This window comes from Pleurodeles waltl, chromosome 1_1 (genome assembly GCF_031143425.1).
Source record: "Pleurodeles waltl isolate 20211129_DDA chromosome 1_1, aPleWal1.hap1.20221129, whole genome shotgun sequence".
Classification (NCBI taxonomy): domain Eukaryota; kingdom Metazoa; phylum Chordata; class Amphibia; order Caudata; family Salamandridae; genus Pleurodeles; species Pleurodeles waltl.
The window spans coordinates 868,656,866-868,681,842 of NC_090436.1; the positions used below are offsets into that span (position 1 = coordinate 868,656,866).

Consider the following 24,977-nt stretch of genomic DNA (forward strand, 5'->3'; position numbering starts at 1 on the left):
AATTAACTATACAGTTTTCAGAAATGAGGCAGTCAGTTTTAAAGGAGAAGAAAGTCTAGATATGATCCCTTCCCACAAATGTGCAGCTGTTTGCATTGGTATTCATTGGGCCAGATGTATGAAGTATTTTAATGGTCACAAAAGCTCAGATTCCACATTTTACAGTAATTAGAATAGTTTTTGTGACATACTAATCCCATTTAAGAAGTCGGAAATAGTTTTCCGCCTCCTTAAATGGGATTCTGAATGACTACCATTTTAAGTGTGAGGAAGTGGCAGCACACAGTAGGCAGCCAAATCAGTTGTAATGTTTTGTGACCAGAATCTTGTTGCAAAACATTTAAATTTTTAGACCAGGTCATGATGGTACCTGTTTGCAAAAGGAAAGGGTTCTCTTTAGACACATTTCCCTTCATGAATTAAAAAGTTTGTTTGGGAGCAGGCTGTGGGCCAGAGAGCCACTGCCAAAACTCTAAAAACAAAATGAAAAAACTTTTTTTTTTGTTTTTAAATGCATCCCGATCGCCTTTTTGGACAACAGAATGCATGTAAAAAAAATTTGGTTTAGTTTATTGAAAGGTAATCACAAACATGGTGGTCTACTGATACCAGCAGGCCACTATCACTGTGATGGCATCCAGTCAGAGTGAGTCACAATTTGCAACCTTACCTTGTTAATACTAATGAGTTAGGTCAAAATTCAGAATTGGGGTGGATCACAATCCAACCTATTTGTACATAGTTAGTTTTTGAAAATTAGTTATTGGTCATTAAATTACTGCCCTGTTTCTTGTTGAATTTTTCCTGATTCTATGGAGAGCAGGCTTCTGAAGATCATCTACCAATGATGATATGTATTAAGATTTGCCTTCATTATTAAGCTTCTTGGATATGTAAGCTGCCAGTTTCCTGCAAAAGCACAGTTGTGCCAAAGAGTGGGAACCAGGGCTTTGCTACACCAGCATTTTCTGCGATCCTACAACACTCCAGCTGCACCAAAGCTTAGAACAGCCAAGTGCCCTGATGAACAACTACATCAAACAAATGGAGAATGTGGAAACCTCTGGTGGATGCATGGTATGTGTATGTGGTCAACGTCAGGAGAATCGAAGACAGTGAACCTGGAAAGTGCCACCCCTCCACCCACCCTGGTGCTCATCTTACACTGTAATCTATGCTGAGGTACACAGGTGCCTGCACAGTCGAAGCAACTCTGGCTCTAAAGGCCTGATGAAGTGCAGAATTGCCTGTATTTTGCAAAGCTCATGCCTAAGAAAACAACTGTCCTGTCTTTGGGCTCACTCCACCTTAAGACAGGCTGTGGAAGCCACTGTGCAGATAGCCTGGGTTGTGATGATATCAGTGAGTGTGAGAGAAAAAGGTACAACTTTTCATCATGATCTTGAGACGGCCCACAAAAAGGAAACAAATTAACAGACGGGAACGGGCGCCGTTTGCCTGCAAGCAGCTGAAGACCCACTGAAATATGAAAAATGGTCCTCTGATAACTGCCGCAGTGTGTGCCTCCATGTGAGGTTTTTTTCCCAAGACCAGTTGCAAGCCGCGAACAAAAGCAAAATTGAAATGGAAACAATCCATAATGGTGAACACTGGGGATCGATTATCTGTGTCTTTGATCACAGCCAACCTGTATTCCTACTTCTAGGAGTGAGGCCATCCCAGATTGTGGTTCTGAAGATCTGGTCATTGTATCCACTGAGGCAGTCTGAGATACCTCTTTATGCTGCAGTGTGGTACTACCCAAGGAGTTTGGGAACGTGTCAACTTTTCTAATCTTAGTTAAAGTTGCATACTCCAGCAGCCTTTTTGAGGCCCCCTATCAGTGCCTACAAGAACACACACCACCCTACTGATGATTATAAAACTCCCCATCAGCATTTATAGGGAACCACACCCCCTATCTGTGTTTAGAAAGCTCACCATCAGTACTGTTAGGGGCTGCAGGTCACACTGTCAGTATTTATAAGTCTATTCACCAAGTGCCTATGGTGAAATAAGTGAGCCTGTGACAATAAAGCTCTCTAACAATCACCTCAGACACAGACTACTCAGTCTTTATGTACAGAGGCCACCTATTAATGAATATGGAGGACATAGACTATCCCTAGAAAGGCATTATGTGTCTGCCCTAATATTTATAACGATGCAGCACAACTCATCAGTGTCTTAATCATGACCTCTGATCACAGATAGCAGCTGGCCTGGCAGTTTGGGTTGGACTTTTACCATGAAGAACAGGGTCAAGACTGATTATGCATGTGGCTGGGTCCAAATTGAGGTGGCATGGCGGTCAAAAGATTATGGATTAATATGTGACCCCAGTGACTGAGATTCATTCAAGCATTCCATCCATCACCTTGTTTTTATATTTGATGTCCTACGTGCACCAGGTATGCCCAGACGTAGGTCCCGGCTCACTGTGCCATTTGAACTAAACTATACCCGGCTGAAGAGCCTTTAGCAATGGTGGAATCGGTCCTGGGTTGCTTGTGTTCTGGTTCAGAGAGGACCAGGCCTGGCAGTTCGGGCTGGACGTTTTCCATGAGGAACATGGTCAAGACAGTTTTGCATGTGGCTGGGTCCAAACTGAGATGACGTAGTGGGTAAAAAATGATATATTGGAATGAGTCAGTGACTGAAATTAATTCAAGCATTCCATCCATCACCTTGTTGTTTTTGCCTCTGATCACACCTGGCACCTCTCTCTTTCTGATCGAAGCTTACTGCTGACGATTATTGCAAAGGCCTTTCCTTTGCCAACACCTAAAGTGACTCGGAATGCACCACATTAATCTTCTTAAATACACTCTGATTTCATCCTGGACTCAGAAACATCTCACTCTGGGGCATGCCACCCTCGGTGGATAGGCCACGACTGAAAGGGTACCATCAGTACTTCATTGAATCCATCCAAATGTGCACTGCAGAGAGTGTAATATCCCAACATCCAGTCACCTTACAAGGACCTCAGGTCTCAGTGGTTCTCTCACCAGTTCACCAGCTTCAAACTCACAGAGGTTTCCAGAGGTATGGAGTTTGCAGTCTGTAATGAGTACAAATATTCAAAGGAATCTCTTGTATGTATGTAAATATAAAGCACAAACCTTTACAGAGGGCATGATCAAAGGCAAATATACAGTCAAAGAGTGATAGGAGAGGCTGCTGGGTTGCAGCAGAATTTCACTGCTACTTCATTGTGATAGGGACATTGTCAAGTCTTTTCTAATTTGGAGCAACCTTGGGATGGCCCCTGAGTAAATACTGAGATCTTGTTCTAAGTTATGGGCTTATAGTTGGAACATTTCTGTTCCCTTGTTTTTTTTTCAATTTTACACTCTTTAGACTCCAGTCTGATGCTGAGAAAACCAGTAGATGATGAGCTTGTCTGAAAATTAAGCAGTCCAACCGATTGAGCTAGTTTAGTTTTATCAGGATAGGGGTGTGATGTAATGATATTTCCTCAGGACCTAGATGGGGCATGCTGGGCAGAAGGATGCCCGTAAGGTGTGCCACAGGAATGTGGTAGGCCATGGTTAAATGTGTTAACACCATCCAGATGCAAGAGTGCAAAGACTTAAATAGCAGTGTTTGTCTCTTTCTGGAAGAAACTCTTCATTTTCTATATAAGAGAGAGCTGCCACCTGACTGTCGTTTTTTCCCTTTGGCAGGTTGTTTCTTGAAATTGATGATGGTGTCCAAGTTGAATCTTTAAAAGTCAATATTTGTGTCATCGAGCTAGGTTTGTGGTATTTCATGCTTGTTGGTGTTCTTGGTAAATAGCAGAAATTATTTATTGGATAGGGTGAGCTCTAGTTTTAACGCTGGGCATCCAGGTCTGGAAGAGGTGGAGGCAGCGTTTGAGACATTAAATGTCTGAAGAAGAGGAATCTTTAAAAAATAATTGGATGTTGTGGCCATATTGGTGACGACCTATTAAATCCCACAAACTCTGAGAGGCACTAAATATGATAAAGACAAAAATATTAACATTTTAGTGGTTGTGCCCTTTATTCCATTTGCTTTGCTCCTCTGTCTTCTTCCACAGAGGCCAGAGAAAAAGTGCAACGTCCTGAGGGGCAGTCGTTCAAGCACTTATCAAGTTTCTCAGCCATCTTTCATTCCCCTTGCAGAAGCAAAACTGAAGCGCATTCAGGCCCGATTTTTAAATTGCTTCTGGCACTTTTAGTCTTTTTTGAGAACAAGTCCCAGAATGAAAAACAAACCAGAGAGAATGAGCTGCTCTCTTGTAAATAGGACAACTTGAGGTCCCCGTTCTCTTTCATTGACATTGAAATGGAACAAAGTGCCAGCCTTTGAAGCGCTTATCTGTTTTGCCTTTGTCACATGGACTTTCTTAAAGGTTTCTGGGATGTAGTAGTAAAGTCATTCTATGTCAGTGAATGCTGTCATTGTAGACCTTCCTCCCCATGTTTGGTGTGTCAGAACCCCTTTTCAGAACGCCATGGGTCAAGTACTGATGCTGATGTTCATGGGACCGCTGTTAGGGCGCTAGCATTTTATTATGGCTGTCCTGGTGCCTGACCTGCTATGGTTCTCAAACAAGTGGGCAAATTAGTACCTACTCCTTCAGCACTTGACTCTCAATAGTAGTGTGTGTCAAGCAGTACAAGGCTTTTCAGGGGAGGGGTTAAGTGCAATGCAAACAAAAGCTCAAGACTCAAAATACAAATAGTAACTGCAATAAGATGATTGTCCAGTTAAATAATTGCGTTTGTGGTAAAAGTAGTATTTAATATAGGCACACAAATATAGAAACAGCAATTAAAATAGTATCCACAGCCCCTTGAGGGTGGCACACTATCATTGAACTAAGGAGTGAGTGTCCCGGAGTTCCTCCTTTCCTTCTAGTGAGGCTGCTTTTCCCCCATTCGATAATGGATGCAACCTTCTGATGTGGCTCATGCTAGTCAGCACACAGTCTTGTTCTGGCCTTAAGAGTCAACTTCATCAGTGCTATGTGCCAAGTTCCAGTAAGTCATGACTGCCTAGAACAGTCTTACCTAACCTGGGGTAGCTGGTGAGTGCAGAAGGACTAGCGCATGTCTTTGCGGGCTGGGTGCTAGAGGACTGCAGTGTCATGTGGTCTCTTCAGGTGCTGCCTCAGTCTCGGTAATACCTGCAGCAGTGTCAGACATCCTCTCCTTAGCCCCCTGAATGATCAGTAAGTGCAACCACGGATGTCAACTCTAGGGCGGGTTCCTCTTGAGGGATCTTTCAGCAAGAATCCTCTTGGCACAGCATTCCAGTGTGATCTCTCTGTTCTTCACAGTGGTCCCCACCTGGCATACTTAAACAGCAAGGGCGACAGCCCTAACTTCACTGTTGTCCCTACCTGGTATATATGTGTCACTGACTTTTCATGAGAGGACACTCTTTGCTTAACAGGATCCACTCTACACAATCTCCCTCCAGACGATTCCCTCCTTTTTACAAGGTCCGCTTTTCTTGATAGGCAGGCAGGCAGCTGCTGGCTCAGGGCAATTGGTCTTGACTTCCTGGGTGATGTCCCCTTACCAAGCAGGGATACTAGCATATCTTGGCCTTCAGTACTAGTTACAGCAGCTTGAAGTCTGGTAGATCTTTTTTCCAAGCTGATGAACAGCGATGTTAAACAACTTATGTGACTCCCGCTCCCACTTTAATAATCAAAATCGCAAAACGGATGTGATTTAGTGTCTGGTCCTTTGTACATCATGTTGTTGGTGTACACTCCTTTGAAGTGGCCTTTCCGCAGCCTTGTCCTTTGTCAAACGGACAGTCTCCTACAATATGGTCGTCTGCAGTTGACCTACAACCCGGGATCACACCTGGCTGTCGGCCTTCACTGAAATATGACTCACAAATGGTCAGTTACCCACTTCCTCTCTTCTATTATTTTTCCTGATGCTACTCTTGCAACGTTATCAGTTCCAGCATCTTGTCTGTCAATGAGCTTGGGTCCTACTGAACTGTAACTCTGCTGTGTCTAGAGAGACCTTAGATGTGCACAGAGGATTCTCTGCTCCCCTTTTTCCAGTGTAAGTTTTCCCACACCAACCCTCAGGAATGTCAGCAATCAACATCTTCTGTTCCGGAGTTGCAGTACTCACCGCCAATTAGCATTTCCATTCCTAGGGCTTCTAAAATGGAACCCACAGACCTCGATGTTATGTACGGGCACACATACATCCCAGCACACACATGCATGCATTAGCTGTCATTGTACCTGCAGCCATGGAGGATGTATGACGCATCTGCTCTTTTCTGTCCGGCAACTGTTAAGACAGCGCAAAAGATTAAAGTGCCTGTTGCAGAGACGAGCATTAATGTAAGTTCAGATCCCAGGTTTAATCACCTTTATATGGTCAACAAAGTTCTACATCTTTCAGTGGTCAATTATATCATCACGATTAAATTGGATAATAGCCTAGAATATTCATGCACCTACAGGCAACTGCATTTGTAGGGGTGTGCTATATAATTGGTCAATATTTAAAGAATTTGGACATGATTCACAAAAAAGTAGGGAATGTACAAGCAGAAATTTAATCATTCACCTTAATGCACTTCTTATACTTATGCTTCGAAAGCTGTACCAAGCAAAAAAAATTCAGGTGGCTCTGAAAAGGTCAGTTGATATTTGCAATGGAATCCTCTTCCTTCAGTGTGGAGGTTTCAATAGCAATGAAGTCAGCAGAATGGGAATCACATCACTACCCTAACACACCCTTTTTCCTACACTGGGAAAATATTTCTCCAAATAGAGAAATCACTTGCTCTATACCCCAGCAAAACTGTGGATGTTCTAGTTTCCTTGACACCTTGGAACGGGACCTTCCTGGGTAGAAAGAGGAGGGAGTGCAGTTTGGAAATGTTTACAAGCATACAAGTTTGTGAGCATTCCCAAACGTTCAAGCCAAACACCTGGAATGCTCACTTCTAAAAGCTGATGAGATTACCAGATGTAGAGATCTCCACACTTGTGTTGAAGATCTCCTCCCTCAAAAATGGGTTTACATCGGTCAAGGATCCCGCTCTGATTTCCTCGCAGGCATCAAAAGGTAAATTCAGCCATAAATGTATGTTGATGACTGTATTTACTTTTTGAATCGGTCCCTTTGTCCTCTCCAACAAGAGCCAAAGCAAAAAGTGCTACTTCAGTCAGTTGGTCAAAGACTTAGTAAATTACCATAAAATCACTCTGCTAATCTTATACTAGATTGTAGCTGTATAAACTGGCTCTAATAATGCAGAACCAAACATTACTTAATTCAGGAAAACACTGTTGTGTGTAAGAGTTTAGTGGGAGTTCCTCTGGTAGTTTTGCATTGAGAACTGTAAAACAACAGTGTTCGTAATACTCTTCTTATCTATTATTTAACTTAAACCTGTATGTCAAGTACTGTTCAGCCATGTGAAATCTCTTCCCATTTTAGAGGAACTGACTTGTTGGGTTATGTCCCACACAGAGGTAACCCTTAGGGGTTTCTTGGTTCACCTTTGACAGGTACTCCAGCTTTCAGGGAAAATGCATGAGATGCACTTGTCAGTACTTATTAAAAAGTCGGACCTGTGTGCTTTTTCAGTGCCTACTTTTCCGTTTTATACTTATGTCATCATAAACCATGGTGATTGCCTTTCTTTCAGCTTCTAGGTCAGTTTATCTGGAATAGCAATGGGTGTTTCAAGCAACTGACTGACAAGTCATTTTTAAAAGGTTCTCATGGGTTTGTATACAACAGACAAGGCCTCGAGGGTTGGGAGTGCTGTAGTCAAACAAGCAATGCCAGTAGGTCTCACATTTGCTTGAGTTAGAGCTATTGGCGGTGTAAATGCATAACTAGACATTTTTTGCCACATAAATTGGTCAACCCTGCCGCATAATTTGGCCCACTCTGCAACAAAATTTCAGTGGCCCTGCATATAACAAAAGCATTTCCATTTACCTTTGTCCTCTGTCTGCAGCAAAAACCGAAAATATTGCCATTATTTATTAGAGAAGGTAAGCAGAACCTACCAAATCTTGGCATCGTACAACTGAACATACACCACTTAACAGTTCAGGGATGCAGGCGCTATCCCAAAAATGTAAATCGGAAAATAAACAAGGAAAACCGTAGCACTGCACAGCGAAGCCCAAGCCCAGCACAACAAACTATCAGACATTATACAATAACCTAGCAAATATAAGATGTCAAAAATGACATTGTAACCCATACAATAATAGAATAAATGGTAGCATAACAAAACTCCCCATTGAGCTAGAGACTCCCTACAGTTTGCAAGTCACTAAGTTCAGTACATGAAGTTGTCATAGACAGTCCTGTTTTAGAAAGCTGCTATATCTTGCTCAGTAACAGAGAATCCTCCCTTTGTGTCTGGGCTCTAAAAGCAATTATTCCTCAAATAAATGCTGCTTCACTGGGTATCAGGTTTGTGCACGCCCTCAAAGAATCTAGTGTGTCCGTAAACATGTTTACTGCCCTACAAACATTCCAGGCCCTTGTGCTTCAGAGTGCTCTCTCACAAATCAGCTCCTGTCGCCCTGGTAATAGGGACCAGGTGCAGAGGGAGGGGAGGGAGCCAGTGCAAAGATGCACAAGAAACGCCCCTTACTAATGCACAAGGCTTCCCAATGTGGCCCAAACAAGGCCTGAGTTATAGAAACATCAGTGCGGACAAATGTCCTCCTTTCCAGGCCCCATTGGATAGATGCCAGTTAGCACTGTATCTTAGTGACCAAGGAGAGCTGAGCTGAGGGCCCAAAACTGAATGGATTGCTCTGTCTCATAGTGCATCACTCTCAGAGTAAAGACCCAAGCATGACATATGGTTGCTGTATTTTCAGGGTGACCAGAATTTTAAAGTAAAAATACAGGAAATTTGAAAGAAATAGAAAAAGGACAACAAGTTTTCTTCAACCGAGCGCACAGAATGACGGCGCTTATCAGCACAGAATTATATAAGAGGCACTAAGAAAATAAATCAAATGCCATTTTTAAAGCCAGTCTAATGCCTCTTAATTAAATTGCTTTCTGATAGTATCTGCTTAGTATCGCTGGTTTGGAAAAAAAAAAAACATAATTTCTTACCGTTTTCAAGCGACTCTTTAAAAACCGTGACTTGAGCTAAATTAACTGAAATCGGTCGGGACAGCTGGTGAAAAAACGGGACAGTCACTGCAAATCCAGGACGTCTGGTCACCCTGTGTATTTACTAATGACAGAGTTCCAACATGCCCAACGCTTCGTGTTTTCCTCGGTGGTCATCTGGTGAAAGAAAAATGTAGAAGCTGACGGGCTGAATTTACCTCCTCCAAAGTGTTGGCAGTGTTAATCTTCCAGGAAACAGAAGCTGGCTTTGTTCACTTGTCCCCCTCTGAACCGTTGTGTAGACCATATACAACCCTGATTTATGTTCGGCACTGGTGCCCCCGGTCTGCTGGGCTGGAATTGGAGCAGTCTTCATTTCTGTCACCTCTTGCAGCTGTAGAACGGGAAGTGCAATTAATGTCTAGATGTAACGGACGTCGCTCTGTTTTAAGTTAAATTTCAAACAATCAACTGTAAGCAAGGTGGTATCAGCAGCGGCAAACAATAAGGCGTTAATTTAAAAATATACACCCCCAACCGCTGGGATCATCCGACCTCTAGCGCCAATAGAGCAGCTGCTCTGCGCTCGCATGGCACCATGGTGGGAGGCCGCTGTAGTCATCCTATAACTGCCAAGGATCCTCTGACCTTCGGTGACGCATAATAGCGCAAACACTGTGCTGGAGGATGGACGATCCCGGCAATTGCAGGATGCCAGAGGTTGGACAATCCTGGTGATTGCAGGATGGTCTCCCGCAGTGCAATCGGTCTTGCTTTTTTGAAAGTTAGAGCTCCTGGCATTGTAACAAATTTTTTTTTTTTTTTGTCTTTTTTTTTTGTTGTGTTTTATTTTTTTGTATGAAGCCGCGGTCTGCACTCCATGGTTTGAGCACTTTGTAATGGCGCAGGTGCCAGATGTAAATATAAAGTGCGACGTGTCACGCTGCAACAATTAAGAGCTGCAATGCCTCATGCGCTCCAACAGGCTGAAGGTGTGGCGCAAGGACTAGAGTTAAAGTCACAGCATTGCTCAACATCACTTAATCTCCCCGTGCCCACAAAAAATTAATATGTCCTTGTGTAATGTAGCTGGTACTCATGTAAAGCCTCGAAAGTTAAAACAAGTAAATAAAAAAAAAAAAAAAAGCGGTCCTCATCACTCCCACCACGAGGCACCACAAAAAGCAAATGTGACCAAGATAACAGCCTTGTTTGCAGAGAAGCTAAGCTGAGAGTAAGAATTGTCTGCAAATGAAAACTGAAGCTTCGCTGGACACGAGCAGGAAACGAAGAAAAAATAAGTACCTAAAGAAGAGATAAACAGTATAAAGCGTAATTATACAGTAGTTGGTCCCTGCTCCCAAAGAAAAAAGGAAGGACAAAGAAGCATGACTGACCACTAGCAAGCCTGAATTTTTAAATGACACTGAAACGAACAAATGCAATGGCTTTAAGCCAACAGTAAGTAAACTAAAAGTATACAAGAGCCGTATGCTTACGCTCGACCTAAAAACACTTACATTAGTTAAAAAGGAGACGCAATGCTAAAAAAAATTACAGACAGGCATATATATATACATGGTACAAGCAGAAGCAGCAAACATGTTATATAAAATAAAATATTGACATTTTCAAAATAGAGAGGTCATTGTCAGATTGATAATTTTAACCACTAAAATCCTTATCACTTATGAGTTAAAAGACCCCAAGTCCGTGACAGTAATGATTTCAAAATGTTCATCAAGACATACAACTTAGAAGCCAAAAATATATATTTACAGGGTTTTAGCTTTGTCAAGTGAAGCGCTTCTGAAGGTAAACAGATGTGCCGCTCTGATAGCGAACTACACTTTTAGAGCATGCATGGCTGCAATTAAGTCACAAAAACGTCCTGGACATTTCTTGAAAATATGCAGACTCCTTGGGGATAATACTTCGTGGTGCTTCTGAAAATGTTACACTTTTTACATTTTTGCTTGTCATTCTGGCTGCTGTGGATGTTTTCAGGCCAATCACAAGTTTTGCTGGAGCTCTGTCTGAAAATGGGTGTATTCTTTTGGAGCACTACTTATCCTGCCAGTCTGTGACAGTCAAGGTTTAGAGCTGTTTCAGGACTGTTGGTTAACTGCCTCATTGTTAAGCAGGGTGGTGACCAAGGAAACACCCTGATGCTCCCCCTTTCCTTCTCTTTGATTAAAAAAAAAAACAGTAGGCTGATGATTCCGGATTCTTTTAACCCAAACAAAAGAACCAGTGCATTCTAATCAAAATCGTAGTTCACTGCTAAGAACATAAATAGAATACATTTAGTGGCATAGTGTCAACTTCATGTAGGTAAAGAATGCTAAGCAATAAACTGCGTAAAAAAGGTTTGACATTTTTAATAATTTCACAGTATGGTCAAATATAATTCGAACACAGTTTGGTCGTTGTTAATGTGGTTTTTTTTAACTTAAGTATGGCTTTGAACGAGTTGTGCTTACAACAGGTGAGGCTTCACTGTCGCGCTCGGAAGTCGTTAATATTCTGTTTAAAAGTTTTGGTGATTATAATGCAAAGCTTATTTGTTTTATATTCACGGGATAACTTCCACCACTGCAACCATCCCTTTTATTTGGAGAGTTGTGACAAATAGGCAGAGCAATTAGTGCTCGACAGGCTGGCCTGACAGAGCATAGTGTGAGACGATTTTTGGCAGTTGAGCCATTTGCTGCTTTTGAATTCCTATATATTAAAATAAACATTGCTTGCTGCAAGCTCAAATCTATGCCTTCCTTGTATTCCTTGGGCGTTGCAGTGGGTTTTCCCACCCAACACCTATTGTTTTCGATGCTCCCCCAGATTTACAAAATTACATAAACCTGGGAAAGTGTCAAAGCCGTACGCCTCCGGGGACTTCTCCTCGTTTTTAGCTTTTTCCTTGTGTGCTGCAGCACACATAGAACGAGGAAAACACCTTTTGGCATTTTACGTGCACAAAAAGAATCCTGTATTCAACAGAAGCATTGTTGCAACATGGTGCAACGGTGCCTGCATTGGCGCAATGCTGCCAAAACGCCACCAGCGAAGCGGGAAAGGACTGGATTACACTGTATTTCAGAAATACGGTACATTACTGCCTTTTCACTTTGGCATAGGACAACGCAGCAAGATTACTTGCTGTGCTGCTCTAGGCCAATATGCCTTATACCGAAGACAAAAATGCGTTGAGTGACTAAGACAGAAATCAGTAATCATGTGCACGGTATATGCGGCCTACATTATAATAAATGCAGCAACTTGTAGTCTATCATTTTAAACATGATGTTTTTGTACAGCAGTGATCCTAAACTCACACGTGTTAACAGTCTCTCATATGCAATAATGAAGAAAAAAGACGCACAGTGAAATAACGTGTTTGTCTAGTATTACACAATTTGGCCTAGCAGAGAAGCTGGGAATCATTCTGTGCACTTGGGTTTTTGGTGGTCAAGGGGAATATCTGCAAATGAAATCCCACCAGGTCTGAAGGCTGCAGCATTAGTCGTTTTGGACTAGTCCTTGACAGAAGATGTGATGGATTTGTCCCTCTATCAAGGTGGCATACAACATGTCTCATTTTTTCAGTTATGTTGGCTAGGATACTATATATGTTGTCATCAAAGTTCAAATGGCAGAGATTTCGGCCTTTTTACCCCTAGAGTTTATTTTTATTAAGATGGTGTTCAAATTTGCAAGATGTATGGTGAACTGTTGGGGGAATCTGTTGAGTTTTTTGATGTAGTGCATGGTAGGTCACTTCCTTTTTGGCGGCTTACTTCAGATAGGGGTGGTGCAGGTCATATGTTTGGACTTTATTTGCTTACCTTCTCTCATGATTAGGTTTTATAAATGCAGTAAGTAAGTGTACTCTTCTCTTGGATTTTGATTTTTATGTTCACAAAAATGTTTCCACTAAGTGTGTCCCACTCTGATATCCTAGAATACTTCTTCAAACGGTAGCTCTTACTGTCTATGGAAAACCTGCCTGTTTGGGCCAAAACCGAACAGTTTGCTTGCTAGTTTTCCTATTTGTTCTCAATATAGAAAATAACTTCTCCCTTTTGAGAAATTAGTCACACTCCCTTAAAGCTTTCGGTGTTCTACCCTCCTATTTCTCAACCTTCTTGCACTTTTCCGACAACAGTTTTTATGCTATTGCACTCAAGAATTTGTTAGCGATTCATAGACTAGATGAGGCCACAAACTGCTCTGATTGGAAATGGGCTTGTGGAAGCCCTTTTGGAGTGTATGCTTGGAACTACGCTAGATGAAGGCTGGACTGTTTGAAGTGTTAGGTACTGTTTTGAGATGCTGAGACATGATTTAAACACGCTGCAGTGTGTGTTGCTTCATGTACGTGTGAGCTGTTGCAGAGAATGCTGAAACATGTTTTTTTAAACCAAGTGTTAACGATTTTTGCTGAAAAACAAAGCAATAGCGCTTATGGGCACACATACAAGTACAGTTTGCATCAAATAATCGTATATGGTAAAAGTCTAGCCCACCATTAGCCCCCAATTTTCTACTTTGTTAGGGCACCCCCTTCTCACGTATATAGGTTCCTCCAGTTTAGCACACCATTTCATTGTCTTGCGTCAGGCCAATAACACAAGCAGATTATTCGAGTTGCACGTCTGAGCAATGCCTCTCGTCATAGTAAATGTTCCTATTCTGACCAGTGAACACTCCCCTCTACTTTATTTCAGTAATCTAAGGAGAGCAGCACATGTTGATGAGTCAGTGGGTTGTTCCAGTATCTGTGAAAGGGTGTCGAAAATAGTCACCAAGCAATGAACTATCACAGCAGTGCAAACAAGCACGGGAGGGGCGACGGTGGGCTTCCACAGCCTCATCGAGATAAGTGTTATGGAAGAGCTCATTTGAATCAAGCCTAAGCTTGAGGAGATTGCCAGGTGGGCCCCTGTAGTGCTTTGCTCTTATCTAGTTTCTAAGCACTAACATAACACAACAGAAATGCACTTCTGAGGTCAAAGAAGACTTTTATTGTTGTTAATTCTTCCCCAACCTCAATATTTTATGTATGACGAATTAGTAGCTTTCAAGTCCGCGTTAATCAAACAAAATATATAAGTTTGCAATATACACAGCAGGTTATATTTATAAGATATTGAATGCAAAGCAAAACAAATACTTCACCGTGTGGGAACTATTTACAGCTACATCTTTCTAAGGTCTGCAAGCTGATGACCCCTGTCAGCCGCGAGAAAGAGTTTCATCTACCCACACGGGATGCTGGCAGCTGGCGCCAAGCTCCAGCACGAGGTCCGGCAGATTCGAATCTGACTCTCTGCAGCCTGTTACATTTGTTACAAAGGTGTGCCCCCTCCTCTCAGACCTGGGAAACTGAGCAAGCCTTTTGGAGACTGGCCAGGTCTCCAAGACTACTCCTGTTCCCAAGCTCAAGCGAAGAAAAAACAACACCCATGTACTCTCTCTTATCATGTCTAGTCTACTGTGAGAGCAAAACATCTTGGTTCTCTGGTGCAAAAACACAGCTTGGAAAAATACAGCTTGGATTCTCAACTGCAATGTCTAACTCCACGTTAAAGGCAATGGGCAGCTAACCTAAATATCAAATGCAATGTCATGTTAAAGGCAATAGGCAGCTAACCTAAATATCAAATGCAATGTCTAGTGTCATGTCAAAGCCAATAGGCAGCTGAGCTGAATACAAACTGCAATGTATAATATCATGTCAAAGCCCATAGGCAGCTGAGCTGAATATAAAATGCAATGTATAATATCATGTCAAAGCCAATAGGCAGCTGAGCTGAATACAAAATGTAATATATGATATCATGTCAAAGCCAATAGGCAGAATATCTAATAGCATGTCAAAGTCAATAGGCAGCTAAACTGAATACATCATGTCAAAGTCAATAGGCATGCAATGTCAAAGCCAATAGGCGGCTAAACTGAATACATCATGTCAAAGTCAATAGGCATGCAATGTCAAAGCCAATAGGCGGCTAGACTGGATACAGCATGTCAAAGCCAATAGGCAGAATACAGAATGTAATGACTAATGCAATGTCAAAGCCCATAGGCAGCTCAACTGAATACAGAACATACCATATGCTACTGGTGAACATTGAGCAACTAATATGCGCAGTGGTGAAACAGTCATTGGTCAAAACAAACTTTATCAAATGGCAGTACATTCTGCCCTTTGACCAATGAATTTTTGTTTCACATATCTCCTGTTTCAAACAAAAACAAAAAACATCAGCACAAACAAAAAAAACATTATGATCAAAGCAATCCCTGCAAAGCAATAGAAGTGAATTAACACATTGATTTCATAACCTTTCACATCAGATACATCTACATAGAGAAGACTGAGCAATTTTTATACTCTGAATGAGTCTCTAATTCAACAGTGTTAGCAATTTGATGTGGCATGAGTTCTACTCATGTAAAAGATGCACGGTCCACTTGAAAGGTTTTCTGGAAGGTAAGCAAAAGTCAGAGTTCCATACGAGAAGGGAAAAAAAAAAAAACACAGCTTAGTTCCCGTGGAAGAATGCAATCAAACAAGTTGAACTTGAACTGAAGGCGCAGTTTGCGCAAAATGGATCCATGGTGCTGGCACTTTACTCAGCCAGGTTCAGGTTGGTGGTTCGGTCCCTTCCCCGACCCCACACGCACACACTGGAAGGGGGACCACACAGCACACTCAGGGACAGTGGCGAAACGTGGTAGGATCTGCAAAAGAAACAAGTATGACTTTTCTTGCAAATAACATTTTTCATTTAAACTGCACCCTTCCTCTTTCTTTCCCTGTTTTATAATCAGCAGGACGTTTTTGAGGCCCTTTGTTATATTTTCTGCAGGTTCTGGAGGATCACCTGGGGCTTCAGCCCACACATCAGCACTGAGGTTTTTATCTGCTGCGCCACAGCTTCCCTTTTCTTGCACTGTCAGAAGGGCTGGGGCAGACTCATTCTTTACCAAACCTCCATTCACTGCATTTTTGCCAATTTGGGCCATTCTGTCTCCAATTTGTATGAATAAATCAGATTCTTTTCTAGGTATCAGCATAATTTCGATTTTTCCTTGGTAATCTGCAGCAATCACTCTCCCTAAAACCTGATCAATTTGCCATTTCTGTTCTGGTAACTTTCCTCTCCCCAACTGCTCTGTGACTGCTTGCATGACAGATTGCTTTTGTGCGTGCTGCACAGTTTTTATCAAATCTAGGGGAATGTGCATCTCTCTCATCTCTGCCCACCTGTAAGTGGCTTTTTCTCTCAGCTGTTCACATTTCTGGGGCACCCACTTAGCCATCCCCACTAAGGCAGAATTCTGGGTGTACACTTCTCTCTCTGAATTTTTCTCATTAACATCTGCAAGGTAATTGAACCAGTTAGGTGCTAAAACATTAGCAATGAACCAAAAATCAGCGTAAAAATGACACATCTCACGTAGCTCTTGCTTTAAAATCTGACACACATCATACAACTCCATTCCTTCTCCTGTGCCAGAAAACAACATTTCAGTCAATGAATCATTAGTAAAACAAACATGCTTTTTATCTTCAGTAGACACAAATTCAAATGGTGCACTCAACTTCATTGGGGACTCTTTTATCTGTGGTACTCTAGCCCTGTCTTGCAAGTACCAGATCCATTGTATGATTCTAGCTAGGGGCACTATTTTCTTTCCTTGTTCTTGATTTACATGTACATCAGTTTTTCCTTCTTGCACTGCGCAGAAACCTAGAGTCTGCATTATTTCATTTGCCAAATCACAAGCGCGCAGCTGCATATTATTTTTCACAGTGACCATATACAAAAGTGTTAGGATTTCTCTCAAATGAGGGCTATTCTTTTTCCAAAAATCAAACAAGCTAATGAAACTAGGTGTCTCTTTCCCTAAAATCTTTCGTTTTACTTGGGCATTTTGCAACGGTAACGGTAACTCGTAAATCACATTCTGGTCTCTCTCGTCCCTGTTATCAGTTAAGGAATGCATTTTGGCTGCCAAAAACCCTGGCTCACACGAAAACTCAGTGCAGCTCGGAGCTGTCTTAACCCCCTCATTACTGGAATGGGACAAGAAAGATTCTTCAAAAACAGCCCTTTTATAACTTTCAGTCGGGCTAATTTGCTCACGTAAATTCCTATTTTCATGTTCCAACTTCCTACATTTCTCCTGCATTTCTCTGTAAGCAGATAAAGGTATCCAGACCTTTCTGTCATCATTACTTCCAAAACACACGTTTTCTACATCAGGCATTCTAGCTACACATGCATTTTCTTCTGTAATTCCCCAAACAGAAAACAATTCACGGTTTTTCTTAGCACCATCAGGCAGTTTAACAACACATGACCTGGTCTGCCGTGCTACTGTGATTCTCCAAACAACAAAAAACAATTTCTGTAACTCTCCAAACAACAAAAAAACAATTACACTTTTAAAGTGTGCACTTAGAAATCTACTAACTCGTCAAACCCCTTCTTAATCACCTCTTAATGACCGACACCCCACGACCTCTGGTACCAATTGTAGTGCTTTGCTCTTATCTAGTTTCTAAGCACTAACATAACACAACAGAAATGCACTTCTGAGGTCAAAGAAGACTTTTATTGTTGTTAATTCTTCCCCAACCACAATATTTTATGTATGACGAATTAGTAGCTTTCAAGTCCGCGTTAATCAAACAAAATATATAAGTTTGCAATATACACAGCAGGTTATATTTATAAGATATTGAATGCAAAGCAAAACAAATACTTCACCGTGTGGGAACTATTTACAGCTACATCTTTCTAAGGTCTGCAAGCTGATGACCCCTGTCAGCCGCGAGAAAGAGTTTCATCTACCCACACGGGATGCTGGCAGCTGGCGCCAAGCTCCAGCACGAGGTCCGGCAGATTCGAATCTGACTCTCTGCAGCCTGTTACATTCGTTACAAAGGTGTGCCCCCTCCTCTCAGACCTGGGAAACTGAGCAAGCCTTTTGGAGACTGGCCAGGTCTCCAAGACTACTCCTGTTCCCAAGCTCAAGCGAAGAAAAAACAACACCCATGTACTCTCTCTTATCATGTCTAGTCTACTGTGAGAGCAAAACATCTTGGTTCTCTGGTGCAAAAACACAGCTTGGAAAAATACAGCTTGGATTCTCAACTGCAATGTCTAACTCCACGTTAAAGGCAATGGGCAGCTAACCTAAATATCAAATGCAATGTCATGTTAAAGGCAATAGGCAGCTAACCTAAATATCAAATGCAATGTCTAGTGTCATGTCAAAGCCAATAGGCAGCTGAGCTGAATACAAACTGCAATGTATAATATCATGTCAAAGCCCATAGGCAGCTGAGCTGAATATAAAATGCAATGTATAATATCATGTCAAAGCCAATAGGCAGCTGAGCTGAATACAAAATGTAATATATGATATCATGTTAAAGCCAATAGGCAGAATATCTAATAGCATGTCAAAGTCAATAGGCAGCTAAACTGAATACATCATGTCAAAGTCAATAGGCATGCAATGTCAAAGCCAATAGGCGGCTAAACTGAATACATCATGTCAAAGTCAATAGGCATGCAATGTCAAAGCCAATAGGCGGCTAGACTGGATACAGCATGTCAAAGCCAATAGGCAGAATACAGAATGTAATGACTAATGCAATGTCAAAGCCCATAGGCGGCTCAACAGAATACAGAACATACCATATGCTACTGGTGAACATTGAGCAACTAATATGCGCAGTGGTGAAACACAAAGTCATTGGTCAAAACAAACTTTATCAAATGGCAGTACAGCCCCCTAAAGGACAGCAAGTTGAGAGAGGCCAACAGACACATTTAAGCATAGCTTTTCACATTACATAGTTGATGTTCTGCATCCATCGATTTTGTGGATGGAGAAGAACCAGATTTTTAGTGGTTCATATAATTTGTTTAGGGTATAGCGTTCTGGAGCTTGGCTATCGGGACAGAAACTGTTTTTCTGCATGTTTGCAGCTATAGCTTTCTGTTGGGTCAGTTGGTCAGTGGAGGAGTCAGCATAAAATTGTAATGCTCTTTATCAATGGGTGTAGAGAGTAGTGTTAAATGAACCTTAATGTAATTCCATGGACGGCTCAATGTCTGATGTGTATTGTTTTGAAGGTGATTCTCTGGCCACCAGTAAGCAGTGTAGTGATTTGATGTCAGATATGATTTCAGCCTACATTGGTAGCCTGCATTCTTAATTCTCTCTTTTTTTCCAGAGTATTAGCAGAGGTCCTTCATTGTATAGTGCGCTGTCATAGTGAAACTGGCAAAGTACTAAGGCAATGTATCATGAACCTTTTAAGGGAACCAACGCATGCAAAGACACACATGTTAAAGCTTTGTCCGGAGGTATAATTTCCCTGTGCTACAAAGAAGAGTTTGAACTATATACTCACTCTCAGATTCCTCCCTTTTCTCTGAGTAGAATGTTGGTATCCCTTCTTGTTGGTGATGGATAATAGTTGCTTCATATGCTGTATCCTAATATTCTAGTATCTCCATGTTAGTGGTATTTGGCTTCTTGTATTTTGCTTACATCTAGTGGTCAATTTTTTCCAGACATTGTTTTTGGTACAGGCATCGAGATTTGATGGGTTTTCAAGTTTGAGTACGATATGCTTATCATCAGCCTACTTTCAGCTGCAACATTTGAGGTTCAATCAGATGGAGGGCAATGTTTGTAGAATTGAAAACGGCCCACTAAACACTTAATCGGTGAATTAAACCAATTCACAACTTTCTGGGAGTTTGAAAAAAAAAAAATGCCTCATCATTCTTTTCCCATCCCTTTCCTCTCCTTTTTAGCTTCCCTTTGCTTTTATCTGCCCAATCTTTCATGTGGTCAGATAGAAAAGTATGCTCATTAATAAGTGATTGTCGATTTGAATATCCTCATCTGTCAAACAATAACAGAACTCTCCTTATGGACATCTGTAGTTCGCAAATCTGGCCCAATGTCTTCCTGGTGGTTTACTCAAAGTCCTCCATCCTCCCCTCTCTGACAATGTTGTTCTGTTTTTGAATCTTCGACCTTGCTTCGGGAAACAGTGCTTTATGCCACCTGGCACCGGTAGAGCATGACTACAAAAGTCTCCGACAGAGAGTATTTCATCATATTAGTTATCTGTGCGCAAAATGAAGATTTCATTTGAAAAGGCGTTACTTAAGGTGTGTAGGCATTTCGACTAGCAGCGTATTCTTTCATACAGGATATGAGCTGGAGCAAAGTCTGCTGTTAAGATGGTGGAAATGTGTTTTTGTTGTTGTTTTTTTTACTTTGATTTCCAATTTGGCAAAGCAAGCACTACTGCACTTGCGGAACAGTGTTTTCTATACTAACGAAAGACATTTTAAAATAGGACTGTATGAGAATTAATACAACAAGCACGTTTATTATATTGATCTGGGATTACAAGTGTTATTTGTTAGGTTCAAACTGTGTAACTGCTGTTTCTTTTGCTGATTTTTACTGCAGTTTGGAGGAAATCCTTTTGCTTCATTGGTGAGCAATGCAACAAATCTAGCTAATCAGCCTTCACGCACAGAGAACAGAGATCCTTTACCAAACCCTTGGGCTCCTCAGTCTACTCCTCCGGCTTCTACAACAACTGGTACTCCAGTGAGTAGTGATGGAAGCGTTGGTGGTAGTGCCACCATTGGAGCAACGACAGGACAAAGTTCTACCATACCAAATTTAAATTCTGGATTAGGAGGTAAGGATGTGTGACATGTTTCAATTTCGTTTTATATGTATTTCATTTTATTGTTTTCGTAAGGTTATTAAAAATTATTAGAACAGTAGCAAGGCTTAAAACTGTGTCTTTCGCACTGATGCTTAAATGTTGGAGTGAGAACAGTACCAACTTTTGATGGCCATTACTCACCTCAGATGCTTCACATTTTGAATATTCCTCAGGCATCAGACTAGACCTGAAACTTTTGAACAGTCCTCTGCATGCTGGTAGGGTGCACAGTGCAGCTCCACACTGACAGTTTGTCTCCAGAAATGACATGCGGAACAATATAGGTGCCATGCTTGTGCTGACAGTAGATGCAGATCTGGAGCTACTACTGGTCTCTGAGACCGTTTTACCTCAAATCACAGGGAGCAAGGGAAATGCCACCTCACAAAACAGGTTTTAAACCTTGTAAGGACTGTCGTCGGAGTGTCCTTTGACAACAAACTCACCTTTGTAGACCAAGTTAGTCAGGCCACTTCAACATGTTTCTGCCTGTTGAAAACCCTGAGGAAAATATTTCCCTTTATCCATTTTGAACTCAGGAAAACGGTAATTGTTGCCTTTCTACTATGTGGAGTTGATTATTGTATTGCTTCATATATGCACTTAGAACAACAACTGCTGAACAAACTTCAAATCCTACAAAATGCCGCTAGGAGGCTGCTAATAAACACCTCTAAGGGCCATATGTACGAAAGCTTTTTCCCATAGGCACAGAATGGGTAAAATCCTTTCGTACATCTGGCCCTAGGTTTCAGTCTGCCTCTCAGTAAGTTTTCGAATGACATTGGCTGCCGGTGAAAAAACAAGTCCTCGTCAAGGCTCTTTGTTTGACATACAATGCTTTGTACGACTCAGGGCCGGAATACGTAGTCAAGGTTCTGCTGAATGCTCTGCATCTTCCTAAGGTTTAAAAAGCTCTTTGGGGCGGGAAAAACTTTTTTCTGTCTACTGCAAAAGGATGGAACATGTTAACCCATGCACGTCCAATCTGATCCTCTTTAGGAAAGGGCTGAAAACCTGCCTTTTTTCAAATTAGCTTTTTGTTTCTGACAGTTTGCTAACGCCAAGACACCCCTGGGCATCTGCTTGCTTTATAAATCTAAACTTAAGGTGGGCTCACCCCAGCCAGTCGTCAATCACCTCCAGACTGCGATGAACCTCCTGTCATCTTTGGGGTTCACTGTCAACTTGCTGAAAACACAGCTGACTCCTTCGCAAAAGCTCCCTTTCATCCTATTCTGTTCAGTTTGCTTTGTGCCTTTCCCCTGGAACGAGAGTCCAGGTTATTCAGGCTTTGAACCCCATATTTCAGCCTCCAACCTGGATTTCAATGAGACTGATTCTGAGGCTGCTGGTACTGGTAGCCTCCTCCAGTGTGCTGCTCAAGCACAGCAGGTGGTATATGCTGCCTCTACAGCAGGATCTGAAGTGTCAGTGGCCAAACATCCAGGAACCTCTTTTCGACCACGTACATATTTCTGCAGAGAGTGCAAAAGATCTGTAGTGGTGGTTACTGGACCACTGGTGGGTCAGCAGCAGACCCAACTCCCTACCCCACACAGGACGGACAGTGGTGACTGATGCATCACTTCTGCTTTGGGGGCACCACCTGGGTGAAGTGTAGAATGGAGACTTCTAAACCTTCTGGAGCTGAGGGCCATCCTCTTTGCATTGGAAATCTTTCTTCCATACATCAAAGTGAGGTTGTCACAGGTACTTACTGACAACACCAAAACCCTGTTGTATTGCACCGAAAAGATGAGGGGTGGGATCATGGACTTGGATGCCAAGAGACATTGTGTCTGGAAACGGCTGGACCATCCAGGAATTTTCCAGGATTATTACGTTCGAAAGCAGACAAGCTCAGCCATTGACGCCTAGCGGATCACAAGTGGCAGTTGCACCAGGCGTGACAAAAGGTCTCTTTTGCGAATTGAGATAACCTTGGCTTGATTCACCACTGCAGAAAGTGTGCAGTGTCAGCAGTTCTAAGCATGTTGTTGTTTCCAGGGTGCTTCTTATTCGAGATGCTTTTCACCTGAGGTGGGACTAGGGACTCCTTTGTGTCTTTTTGCAGATTTATCTCCTGCCCTGAGTTCTGAAGCTTAGGACTGACTGGGTCTAGGTCATTCTAGTGTCCCCGGATTGGGCATGGAGTGTATGGTATCCAGAGCTCCTGGGCATGAGCATCTGTCCTCTGATCAGGCTGCCCGTCCGGGAGGATCTGGTGTTGGAAAAGTAGGGCAGGACCCTGCACACAAGCCTTCACAATCTCCACCTTCATGACTGGAGTTGGAGCAGCGACAGACGAGCAACTTCAACCTTCCTCCAGAGGTGGTTGATGTCATCTTGGCAGCCAGGTGACCTCGACAGACTGTATACACCTGTTGTTGGGACATATTTGTGGCGTGGTGCGGCACACAGCAGATTGACCCCTTAATGACAAAGTTATCTGATGGTTTCCTATTTAGTTTGGTTCCTCGCCCGGTGTACCGCTTCCGCGCTGAAGAACTTCAAGTACATCATGCCGAGGTGTATGAAGCCGACGAGGAGGCATACTCGCAACAGAACACCACCAGCTCCAACCTTGCGACCAAAGACCTTCCAGCACCGCAATGGGTCATGAGTACAGACCTTTTCCCTCCTCAGTACAGTTCTCAGAATGAGCAGGCCTCCATGAAAGACTGCATTTCCACCCTAAAACACTAGCTGCGAGCTATCGAGCCACTGCTACCCTCAGTTCATCGTTGGCACTGAACATCGATTTTGGCCACAGCACCAAGCTCTGACTCAGTGCTGAAAAAACACTCCAAGCCAGCCAGCTCAGTATCAAATAACCATTAGAGACAAAACCTTCAGCACCAAAATCATCAGTTCCGAAAACACCATTGGTTCTGAGGTCTTCTGAGCCAAAGTAGAGTACCACCACAGTGGTTGACAAAACGGTAAAGCACTCCTCCTTCGGTTATAAGAGGAGATTGATGCTTGACAGAGATATTTAGCAATCCATCCTCAGAAAGGTCGGATCATCTCCCACTCACTTGGTACTGTCGTACAGCTACCAAAAAGACAGCTTTCTTTCCAAGAGGCCCTGGACATAGCTCCAGCTCCTAAATAAAGAAAAAGGACAGACAAGGCCACCACTCCAGTACCTTCTCCCTCATCATCAACACAGATCATGCAGGGCTCACCTAACTGTCTCCTTCACACAACGCACTACACCAGTGGTTCCCAACCTGTGGTCTGGTACACCTGGACGTCCACAGATTCTCCTCAGTGATTCTGTGACTGCTTAGAAAATTAACAAATATATTAACAGATTAATACGTTTTGTACAAATAATGAGGCTAAATGTACAATTGAAAATGTTAACTCCTGCTGTAAATGTCAAGGAATTTGAAATTGGAGGCTAAACACGAGTATCCTCGAATTCATTTGGGTGAGCAGTGCAAGTGCATCAAACGGAATATAGTATGGGCAATGTGTGGCTTCAATTGAATTTAGAGAATCTCCAATCTCCCTATTAAAATGTGTTTCTTTTATTGTATTTGTTTGCAAGTTTAATAAGAATGTGTTATCATTTGTGTATGTTTTTGATGGAATGCTTGTTTCCCTATTTTTTGTGTATTGTTTTGCTGTACAAATCATGGACAATGTTTAGGCCTAGGTCCCGGGCTTCCAGTAATGACTCAGTGGGGTGTCCTCAGATTCCTATAATGATTCAGTCGGGCTACTTGGGTTCGAGTAATGATAAAGTGGAGGTCCACAGAAGTCAGAAGGTTGAGATCCACTGCCCTACACAATACCTTCCTACACTAAAAGGTATGTTGCGTTACACAGCAGACATTTTCCAGGACCCTGTCAGTGCTTGGGTAATTACTTCCCAAGTTGCTAAAAAATATAAGGAATGTGTAGGAAACTGGCCTGGTGTGTGGTGGGTTCCTAAGGTACTTACACCTTATACCAGGTCCAGGCATCCCCTCTTAGGTAAGTGTAGGCAGTGTCTAGAAGCCAGGCTCTCTAGAAGTAGCTGTGGATGAGCAGCCAGGGCTTATGTAGGAGACATGCAAAGCTCA

At 42.3% G+C, this 24,977-nt stretch overlaps 1 protein-coding gene across 1 annotated transcript in view; it reads left to right on the forward strand.

Annotated features, from left to right (window-relative positions):
* UBQLN1 (ubiquilin 1) overlaps nucleotides 1-24,977 on the forward strand; it is a 336,216-nt gene that overhangs the window by 193,487 nt on the left and 117,752 nt on the right. Inside the window, exon 6 of the mRNA XM_069229922.1 lies at nucleotides 20,634-20,871. Coding sequence (XP_069086023.1) covers nucleotides 20,634-20,871 — 238 coding nt within the window. The remainder of the gene's footprint in view (nucleotides 1-20,633; nucleotides 20,872-24,977) is intronic.